This window comes from Spermophilus citellus (assembly GCF_964194105.1).
Source record: "Spermophilus citellus genome assembly, chromosome: 10".
Taxonomy (NCBI): Eukaryota; Metazoa; Chordata; class Mammalia; order Rodentia; family Sciuridae; genus Spermophilus; species Spermophilus citellus.
Window position 1 is genome coordinate 29,498,598 of NC_138197.1, and position 12,076 is coordinate 29,510,673.

The 12,076-nt window shown below is 32.6% G+C and overlaps 1 protein-coding gene across 4 annotated transcripts in view; it reads right to left on the reverse strand.

Annotated features, from left to right (window-relative positions):
- FERRY3 (FERRY endosomal RAB5 effector complex subunit 3) overlaps window positions 1-12,076 on the reverse strand; it is a 54,064-nt gene that overhangs the window by 26,417 nt on the left and 15,571 nt on the right. For all 4 annotated transcript variants that reach the window (XM_081309813.1, XM_081309812.1, XM_081309811.1 and 1 more), the window contains exons 7-10: window positions 6,621-6,727; window positions 6,078-6,275; window positions 5,146-5,274; window positions 1,902-1,976 (exon numbers count right to left, since the gene is read on the reverse strand). In XM_081309813.1, the coding sequence (XP_081165939.1) occupies window positions 1,902-1,976; window positions 5,146-5,274; window positions 6,078-6,275; window positions 6,621-6,727 (509 nt within the window). The remainder of the gene's footprint in view (window positions 1-1,901; window positions 1,977-5,145; window positions 5,275-6,077; window positions 6,276-6,620; window positions 6,728-12,076) is intronic.

The window sequence follows — 12,076 nt, forward strand, 5'->3', positions numbered from 1 at the left end:
GTCTGCTTATCAGAAATCTGGTGGACTAATGAGACAATGTTGTTCTGGGCCCAATGAAGTGTGTAACCTCCTTAACTCTTGCTATGAATTCAGACGATAGAAGTCACAGCATTAAATATGGGCTGTAGTCCAGCAGTGAGGTAGGATGACTTAGTGGACAAGTCAGGTGCTCCTAATCCCCAATCTGGCACTGCTTTATTCGACCTTAAATGACTTCCCTCTTGGTCTCATTTTACCCATTAATAAAATGGGGGCCAGTCCTAAAGCTGGCAGTACTAACCAAATGAATATGATATAGGGGAAAAAACACTAGATTGGATGTTAAGGAGATTTGTTTTTAAGGACTTTTTGGGTGAGTGATCTTGGGAAAATCAATTCAATTTATTGATTATCTTAAATCCTGTATATGAAATATGAAAAGTAATGCCTTGCTGCTTTCCTTACAAGGTTGTTGTGAGAATTAATAATTTAAAATATAAAGACTTAGATCATGATAAAGTAAGTAAGTTACTACTGACTTACAAATATATAAATACAACTGCTTTCCCTCACAATTTAAAAATCTTAAATGACTTGTGATTTAGCTCTTTTTTTTTTTCCATCTGAAAATATCTTGGTTGTATAGGCATCCTTTACCTCAATGGAAACTCCAGTGCTCCAGTGCTATTAGGACATCTAACTCAATAATTTAGTAGGATATTTTTTACATATATATATATATAAATTAATAGTAATTCAGAGGATATACCATAAATCTGAGTTATCCTTTTCTAAATCAGACTTATGGTATATCCTCTTAATTATACTAATCTTTAAGCTTTTTTGAAAAAAGGAATAAGGAAAGAAATAATACACCAATAAAGAATTGAGTTTAAAAAGCTAGAGATAATGATGCCTCTGAACTAGTAATAAAATTGATAATATTTTAAGAAAACCAGAGAATATGAATGATTTAAATTATTATCTATGAAAAGGAATATGATAAATCTTCAATGAAGGTTTTTTTTCACCTAGAGAGAAGACTGATTTCCTGTTCCATGAGTGGAAGAAGCAGAATGTGGTGATTCTAACATTATCTACACAGGTAGGATATCTGAAAGTGGAAGGAAACTCAGAGGCTGATAACCACAAACTGATTGGACCTGACAAGATGAATACACAAAATGGGTATATTTCCTTAAAATAAATGTAATGTGACCCACATGTCAAAGATCTGGGGGAAGGAAATGTAATACTACCTTAAAGAAGAATAGAATACTATCATGAGATGGCTATTTCTGAAACTGTAAAATTTATCACTTAGTTTAAAAGACTTTTTGCTTATAGTACACAAATAGGACTTCTTTATTACACCCTGTCTTAAAAATGCTATTAAGCATATCAGAGTGAACACAATCAGAAAGAGGGGGAGAGACTGAATTCCTGTTGTTAAAAAAAAAAAATTCAAGAATAACAAAGGAAACAAAAGAAGTGAAAAGCAGGAAAAGGTAAGGGGAAACGGAAATAAGATTCTACAGATGATTCATGTTCTCTCTACTAGCTCAATTATTTATATTTCTATTTCTATGTATTATTACTTATACTTAACAGCAAAAATAATCATTGGTTTATTTCTTAAGAAAAAAAGCACAACATATAAATTTAAAATAGCAAATAATAATAAAATTATGGAACTTCTTGAACAATTTTTCTTGTACAAATCTAAAAGTCATTACTAGTATAAAAAAAGATTTACATTGGAGAACATCTGAGAAAGTAAGTAATATAGAGAAAATAATATTTTAAAGTGATATGCTGGAAAATGCTTTATAATGTATACCATGAGAATTTATTCTTCAGATCTATAATTTTCATGTATATGATTATAAGAAAATAGTAATTTAACACAAAATTATACTTACCAGGTAAAATATTTAAATAATTTCTCTCAGTATTTTTATTCTTATCATCACTTCCTCCATTTTGGTTTCCAGAATCTATTCATAAGATGATGCAACATGAAAGAACATAATAATATATGAAACATGTTACCACCACTATTTTCACAAGCACAATAACAACAAAAATTTACTAAGCATCTCTATGTGCCAGGCATTCTATTACAAGTTTTACATGGATGGCCTCATTTAATTATTACAAAATCCTTATAATCAGAAACCCTAAGATGGTAGTAAGATTACTATTTTCATTTCTTTCCTTTTGGTGCTGAGGATTGAACTCAGAGTCTTGTGAGTGCTAAACATCTACCATTGTATTGAACTCCCGGATCAATCTTTATTCTATACCTGAGGAAATAGGCTTAGATTAAGTTAAGTACCTTAATCAAATATGCATAGATAAGAGGTAAAATTGGATCTTAACCCCGCCCCCATGCTCATATCCTAAATCCTATAGTCTTAACCACATCAGACTTTCCAATAGTTTATTTTTCATCTGGAAGGTTCAAGGCACTAGGTTAACTACACATAAAATAACTTCATTAGATAGCTGTGGAGTGGCCATCTGTATTTTTAGAACATGAGTCACTGTTGTTGGTATAACTTGTTCAGGACTACAAATAAATGGCTTGTAGCACCAGGAATCACTTTTACTCAGCCCATTCCTGAAATTTATTTTTATTTGACACTACACACAATTAACTTCAAAGAAATATGTGAAACTCTATTTCAAACAGAACTTCTTTTTTTTTCAGACATTTAGTGGGTTTTTTGAAAGCCTGATACCAACAAAACTCCTATTAGGTAAATATGAGAACACTTCATACTCCAATCCCCTTTTCCTGTTTTAATGGGTAACACTTTGTTTAGTAATACTGAGAAGATGGCTATTTTTATTTTTTAAAATGCATATAAAATGTACATAAAAGAATTTTTACCTATCACGGACTGTAGAATTATAAGGATGATAATATATAATAACCACAGTAAGAAAAACAATGGAATGCCTTAGGATAAACAAGCATTTGTGTTATCAGGATGTAAACTTTTTTTTTCAATGCTTTTTTAAATTGAGTTTTAAAAAAAATAAATGACAGCGGAATGCATTACAATTCTTATTACATGTATACAGCATAATTTTTCATATCTCTGGTTGTATATAAAGTATGTTGACACCAATTCGTGTCTTCATACATGTTCTTTGGATAATGATGTCTACTGCATTCCACCACAGGATATAGGTAGGCATGGTCAGAAGAGTCAGAGGAAGTATTTTCACAAAGCTCTTCTATAACATGCAGGTTCCTTTAAGAAAGTTGTCTTTTATAAACCTACTTGCTTCACTGACTCACTTAAACCACAAAGTAGTTGCTTGAACAAGAACAAAATAATACCATGATATACATGCACTGCCTTAACCATAGGTGGTTTAAAAACTTCCTGTCATTTACTGCATATTTTCTATCTCTCATACTTAGAATCTTCCTCCTTTTCCCATACTTATCATGATCTCAATCTTTATGTTTTTAGTTTTACTAAGAATAATATTAAAATGTTTCCGATCACATCATTTCTGATTTGAATGAGACGAAGGAAGAAGATGATAGAAGAACCAGAGGACATTTTCTGAAAGGTCCTGTTTTAGGATACACTTCTATACTGACTTCCTAATATTTAGCCTGGCTTTGACACATAAAACACATATTGCTACAGCAAAGCCACAGTTACCATTAGTGGGAATATAAACTGATAGAGTTGCTATGGGGATTGCCAATGCTGTAAAAATTATGATTATATGTGCACTTTAACTCAAAAATTTTTCTTTAGGTATCTATCCTATAGATGTGCTAACTGCTTATACACATCATAATGATTCATATGCACAGTTATTACAATTTAAAAAGTAGGAATAAATGAAATGTCTACCAATAAGAGACTGGTTAATAATAGGATATCCTGCAATGGAATACTATGAAATAGCAAAAAGACATAAGAATAATCTTTACGGACTAATATGAATGAGCTCCAAAATTATTTAATACAAAAAGCAAATAACAGAATAGTGTGTATGTAAAGCTACCATTTGTGTAAAAGAGGAAATCATATAAATTATATAAAGCACACATACATGTGCTTATATATACATAAACATTAAGTCTGTATGTTACAAATAAGCTAGCCCTGGCTGCTTCTGGAGAGGGAAACTGGATGGCCAGGGGACAGAGTTAGGAAGACTTTCACTGCTTGCTCTCTCGCACAGTTTGAAATGTGAATCTTATGAATGTTTATCTATTTAAAAAATGACTAAAACATTGCGTAAGTATATTGAATCGATAAGGAAACTATAGTGAATGCAGATCAAGTTAAGACTAGATGCCCCATTCTAGCTTTAGGAGAAAAGAAGGAATTCTACATTTATAGGAAAGAAACAAAGACACCAAGCAAAGGTATAATATACCTCTCTGCTTACTACAAAAATGCAAAATGTATGTACTTAAAGTATTGTAAGGGTTTCTTTTAAACACTTGAGGGACAAAAAAAAGTAACCAAAGTATCAGCAGGAGATTTAAAGGTTTGAGCAACCCCAACTTTAAAACTTACCATATTTTATTTCCTGAGCACCAATAATAAATTTTTATAAAAGATAATAAAATGTTGTGCACGCAACAGTCAGAACAGAGTATGTGCTATAATTTATGTGTGTGATATCATATGGAATGTCAGAGAAATAAGATAAACACACCTTACAAGTATTTTGAAATGATTGTTACGTTAATATTCAGCTCCTAACAAAACAAACTTATGGCACCAATTTGTAAAGAAATTACTTTTTAAATTTTAATATTTCAATCAAAGATCAGCTAAACTGCTTTGTAACTTAAAGAGTTTTTTCCTTCAAGTATAACTATAGTACTAAAATTTAAAAATGGTTTTCACTAAAGAAAATCATTTTTTAAAAAGAGAAAACTAAGAACAGAATTCAAACTTTTGAAGATCTTAAATTTGTTCTTAATTTTCTTCCTCCAACTTCTACCAATATCATTTTCTATATGATTTTACTGATAACCTCTGTGCCATTACAGTGACTAGGGACAAAGCACACTATGATCATTACTATCCAAAGTACATGTATGAAGACACACACACACACACACACACACACACACACACACACAAAGTGAGTTCTAAAGATTTGAGTTCTACTGACCATGTGCTTCTTTCAACTTGCTTCTGCGCTGTGTTCTAGCATAAAGTGCCACCTGCTGGACAACTTCCAGTTGCTCTTCAATTCGGGGAAAATGGAAGTCAGTGCACTCTTGGCAAACTGTGGCAAAATCTAAAGGACCCCAAAAATTGACAAACTTCTAAATGTGAACTATTAAAAATTTAATATTTACTTATAGACAATTAGATCTAAGAAAAATAGAAAATGAAATTTCTGAGTATGATTTTTTTTATAATTTCTTATGATAACCATAAAGTTATGGTATAGCAACTTTGTTTTAATCAGAAACTTAACCTCTCACTCAAAAGAGTATAAACAATTAGTAGATAAAGAAATTTTAATATAATTGCAAGTCTTCTTTAAATAACAGATATGTTGATCACAATCTACTCCAAAATGCTACAAAAATACAAGCAGGTTCTTCCATTTATAAGCAATAAATTCTGTTCAAGCCTCTTCCAAAAACAACTGTAAAATTCCATATATTTTATATATTCAAAAGTTTAGAAATAATTATAGAAGTGAGGTATACTACTAGGAAGAATTTCACATAGTACATTTGAGAGGTAGAATATTAAAAAAAGAAAGAAATGGATGAACTAAATTCCCTAAATATCTGCTTCTAAATTGAAAAATACATTTGTACCTTGATTATTATTCTTGTTTTACCCTGAAATAAGAATCCTAAAAGAGTATCATATATAGTGTAATAGAACTGTAAGAAACAATAAATGTCAGGAGGCATTCTACCAGTGCTAGGTATGAAACAAATCTAAAATAATATGACTAGCTATGTTTATTGTTTGGTCTATTTGATTGTTGGGAGTGATTATTAAAAAGATACAGTTTTTCCAAAATTCCTTTCTTTATAAGAATTGTATTTAATGAAATAAATATGAATAATGTCAACTTACCTCTCTTAATACCACTATATGAATTAATTCGATTATCTACTAGTAAAACCAGACCACAGAGAGATGTAGAATAAAGTGACAGTGCTGTTTGGAGCCGATGGAGTTTCACACCACTTCGATGGTTTCTTTTATGCTTACAGAAGTCCAGCATGTCTGCTCTCAACAATCTCAAATTATGCATGGTCTTCAACTGGGCTCCTGGGGGGTAGGCAACAATCTCAGAAAGAAACTTAAATAACTACAGAAATCTAGTATAATAGGATGCAAATCTCTATGGCAAAAATAAGTCTTTGCTACAATAATGATTAAAAATGGGCTTTGCAACTTCTCATTTTAATAACTACTGTAATTTAATCTATCTGAAAAAATAACGTCTAGACTAAAACAAAAATCCTACAGCCAACAAACTACAGGCTTTCTTGGAGCAGGATATGATTTGGAATTGAAGATAACATAGGTACATTAAGGATTTTTCTTTTAGAGTATAAGTAAAATTTCAGAAGTATCAATAAATAATAACTGCAATGAATTTAAAATACTTACCTAAGTGAATAGTAAAACTTTCTTCTAACTTTCTCTGTTCCTCATAAATCCTTCCAACTGCTTCCACAGATTCTCTGAATTGATTTGGCTGAACTTTAATTTCCTCACTGAAATTAATAAAATTATTGATTTTCTTTCTTTAGGTATTTGTCAAAAACTTTTCTTGAACTTTATGAGAGAAAAGTGAACTGCTGAAAGTAGTGCTTAATTATTTCTCAACCATCTTTAACCAATGATGACAAGTAAGACTCTAAGCACTAACTGGTTCTAAAATTTCCATTTGTTCTATCATTTCCTCACAGTAAGTAATTTAGATAATTCTTATCAATCATTAACATATCAATGAACATATTACCACTTAAAATTTCTTAAGTGATTAGCTTATTAACATTCAAATCACATTATGCCTATTTTAAAATCCATGATATAACTTATACCAAGGTTAACTATAGGCAAAATTAGAAAACAGGTAAAAGTTGGGTACAGTGGTGCACACCTGTAACCCCAGTTACTTTGGGAGACTGAGGCAGGAGGATCACAGGTTTGAGGTCAGCCTGGGAAACTTAGGGAGATCCTGTATCAAAATAAAATACAAAGGGCTGGGGATGTAGCTCAGTGGTAGTGCCCTGGGTTTAATATTCAGTATTGCTGAAAAAAAAAGGTGTTGGGAGGGGCAATGAAACATTGTGATGGCAATAAAAATTATAACACAGATAAGTAATAAAAAAGATGAAGCTTATTTTAATGTATCTGCATCCTCTATTTTTTTAAATCATTTCCTGTCTTTTTTAACCTCCAACATTTTATTCCCACAAAATGCTCTCTTTAGTCTGCTGTGTTCTTTATATTTCCTGAAAAGGTTTCCAAAAAGAAATTAAACAATTCAAATTTCAAAGGTAAATGTATACATGAGTCATCTGCTCTACCGACTAAAATTTGGGGTTAATCCAAACTGCCTCATTAATCTTACTGACTGATTTCATTAATAAATACAGTAAAAACTAAGAAATAAATTTATATTAATAAATATTCCCATCTTAGAAGGTAGAAAGTCATAAGAAAATATTATCCCCACTATAATATCAACAAAAAGTCAGATAATTTATGAAGCTTATCAGACATTGGAAGTAACAACACATCCAAGAAAACTTAATTCCACAATGTGACATGCCCCTCCAAGGAGAGATGGGATACAGTTTCATCTTTGTCAGGACATGGTTGGTATAGGTTGCTGCCATACAAGGAAGTAAACAGAAATCAATAAAATTTTATAGCTTCTTAAAAGCCAAGCATGTTGATTTGTAATAGTTAGGAGCCACAGGCTTATGTACTTGCAAAAATTTATCCACCAAGTGCTTCCACAAAAAGACTTGCAGCAGGAGACAAGAGAACACTCCTGGGGGTAGAGTCAGAAGTCATTAGAACATCCCATATCCACGGCTGAGATATATATAATTTGCTCAAGACTAGAACTGGACAAAGATAACAGAATTGGACAACAAATGGACAAAGTGACTGGCCCTGTCTCCGAATGAGCCCAGTGCCAAGTAACAAGCAAAAACAATACATTACTGAGAGGAAGAGCAATGGTACAGAGAAGGACTCCATTCTGTGGCACAGGCATGCAGACTGAGGATGGATCAGAATCACAGAAAAAATCTTCTAGAACCCCAACTTCCAATCCAAGCTTAAAATAGCTTTAGACTATTACTGTAGAAAAAGAAGCCCTTTGGGTATTGAAGGGACTGAGACACAACAAAAACCAAAATCTGTTCAACTGCTGATAAGTAAGATCTGTACAACCTTCATATTCATGGCCTGTTCATTTCTAAATGTAATACTATTTGCCTTGGTCTTACCCACATATCTAACATTCAGAAAAAAAGGAAAAGGAAAAGAGAGTTAAGAAGAGGAGGAAGGGGCTGGGGATGTGGCTCAAGCGGTAGCGCGCTCGCCTGGCATGCGTGCGGCCTGGGTTCGATCCTCAGCACCACATACCAACAAAGATGTTGTGTCCGCTGAAAAAAACTAAAAATAAATACTAAAAATTCCCTCCCTCTCTCTTTCTCTCTCTCTCTCTCTCAAAAAAAAAAAAAAAAAAAAAAAAAAGAAGAGGAGGAAGAAGATGTTGAAGAGGAGGAGGAAAGACACCCTGAAAAGCAAGGGGGAAAAAGAAACTCCCTGTCAAGAAATAAAGCAATCAACAGAAGCAAATTTAGAGATAACACAGATATTGAGTTGAAAAGAAAGAGATTTGCAAATACCTATGATTAATATGTTAAAAGATCTAGTGGAAGAAGTAGATGAAATATAAGGACAGACAGGGTATTTTAGCAAAAAGAGAAAACATGAAAATACTTGAAACAACATATTTGATTATCACAGATAACTCATTTTATAATTCCATCATTACCCTGAAAGCAACATCAAATGAAGATATTAGAATAATACAAAACTATAGACCAATATACATACATATAGATACATATATACTGGTGGATATATGTCATACATGTATATAACATATATAATGAAATAACGTATCATGACCTATATGTAAAAACTAAATCTACAAAACTGCTAGAAGAAAACATAGGAGAAAATCTTTGTGATCTTGGATTAGGCAAAAATATCTTAGATAAGACAAACTACTTAAAAACTGATAAATTGGCAGAGTACAAAGGATTCTGATACTGCCATGTGGCTTGAGGTCACTATACATTTGTCGAAATGCATTGAATACACAACAGTAATGTGCATTGTTTACAAATGTAAATGATGAACTTTGGTTGATTATGACATGTCAATATAGGTTCTCAATTACAACAAGCACACCACTCTTCTGGGGAATACGGACATGAAGAAAGATACATATATGTCGATTGGGGATAAATCTCTGTGCCTTCCTCTTAATTTTGTTGTGACCTTAGTATTACCCTGAAAAACTAAAGTGTTTAATTTAAAATAAAAGTGATAAACTGCACTGATTAACTGTAAAATGAAAAACGTTGGCTGAGGAAATGGCTCAGAAGCAGAGTGCTTGCTTAGCATGCAAAAGGCTCTAGATTTGATCCTCAGCACTGCAAAAAGATAAATAAATAAAAAATTTAAAAAACTTTTTTTTAAAAATGTGCTCTTTGAAAAACACTATCAAGAAAATGAAAAAAAGACAAGCCATAGAATAGGAGAGAATATTTATAAAATATCTATTTGAAGATAGTCTTGTATCCAGAATATTTAAAGAACTCTTACAACTCAATAAGAAAACACAAAGGAGATAGAAAATTAACACATGAAAAAATGTTCAACAACATTAGCCATCAGGAATATGCAAGTAAAATTATAATGAGATACAACTACTAGAATGGTGAATAGTAATACCAAGTATTGACAAATATGTGGAGTATCCAGAATTCTCATTCATTAGTGGGAGGAATGCACAACCACACAAACACTTTCGATAACAGTCTGGCAGTTGTTTATGAAGATAAACAAATACCATATGACCTAGAAATCACACTCCTAGATAGTTATGTAAGGGAAATAAAAACATATGTCTATAGAAAGACCTGTACATGACTGGTTTTAGTAGCTTTATTTTATAATTGCCCCAACCTATGCCCTAAATGTCTACCACAGAGTAAATAGATAAATAAATGAACAGAAGACTAAAAGATAATAAAATGTAAAGAACTGGGCCTGGGGATGTGGCTTAGAGGTAGAATGTTCACCTTGCATGTGTGAGGCACTGGGTTCGATCCTCAGTACCACATAAAAATAAAATAAAAGTATTTGTCTATCTACAACTAAAAATATATTTAAAAAAGGAAAGAACTACTAATACCCAGAATGACACAAATGAATCCCAAAAATACTTTGCCAAGTGAAAGAAGCAAGGTAAAAATGGCTACATACAGTTTGATTCCATTTATATGACATGCTGGGAAAAAAAAAACCTATAAGGGCAGAAATCAAACAGGTTGACGGGCTGGGATGAGGAAAGGGGGTTGACAATGAAGGTGTAAAAGAAAAATGAAGGTGCAAAAGCAACAGTTAGAGGCCAATACACAATGAAATTGATCCTATGCATTGAATTTCAGAAACTACAGTAGCTAAGTAAGGGATAACTTGTAGCAAGGGGCTTTTTTGACTTCCTTAAATCAGTTGCTTTCAACTTCTTTGTCTATAATATACTATACAGGTTTTATATTTTAGCTCAATATATACATCCATTTACATAAAGTTTCATGCATATGCACTCTGGCATTTTTTCCTTTCTCAACTCTATTCTAGTCTATTTAATTGTTATTTTTAAAAGTTTGGTTGGAGAGTGAGGATCTAGGATTGTTCCTAGAAGACTGCAACCAAGAGTTTGGAAAAAACAATAAAGCAAATGAAAGATTAAAACATAGTTTTAGTACATAAGAAGTGATATAGGGACCAGGGAAAAGAGTTCATTGATAATCTATCCATCTGTCAATTTATACATTCCATAAATATTTACTGAGCATGTCCTATGTGCTACTGCCAAGAGCTAAATACTTGGCAAGGAGTTGGTATATAGTGGTTTAACAAACAGTCAAACAAAACAGACATAATTTTTGCTTTCAAGCCAAGTGTTTTAGTTAGTTCCTGTGACCAAAGTACCTGACAAGAACAACTTACAGGAGGAAGTTAGTTTGGGGCTCAGGGTTTCAGAGGTCTGAGTCCAAACAGAGTCAACTCCATTGCTCTAGGTCCAAGTGAGGCAACATATCATGGGGGAAAGGCACACTGAAGGAAAGCTGCTCAGCTCATAGTAGTGTCAGGAAGCAGACTGGGAAGGAACGGGGCCACAGGGAAGATGCACCCTTCCAGGGCACACACCCAATGACATACCTCTTCTAGCCATGCCCCACATTCCTAGAATTTCCATCCAGATAGTCCATTCAAATTAGGATAGACTAATTAGTTTCAGATCTTACAATCCAATCATTTTATTTCTGAATATTCCTGCATTAACAGGAGCTTTAAGGTGACACTCATTACCAAACCATAACAGCAAAACTAGTGGCAGACTGACATCACATAAATAAAATGCTATTTTTAAATGTTTACAACATATACTAGCATGTTCTGTAAATAGGTTTATTGTATTTTCTTAATGTATTTCTAGCTTAATGTACTTTAGGATTTCAAAGAATAAAGAAATGCCCAATGTTTTCTTTGATATAAGGAGGCTGATCCATAGTGGGATAGGGAGCAGGAGCATGGGAGGAATAGACGTACATACAACTAGTAAGTAATTTAGGCATGGTTAAATTCTAGGGCAATATGTGAAACAGTTTATTTAGGCCACATGTGACATACAAGATATAAATTATGAAACCCCCCCCTAACATTTCTGTACCTTGTACGTGCTTCTATTTCTGCACATCTTAATCTACATGGTGTTGTTTAATTTACAGGTCAGTCTC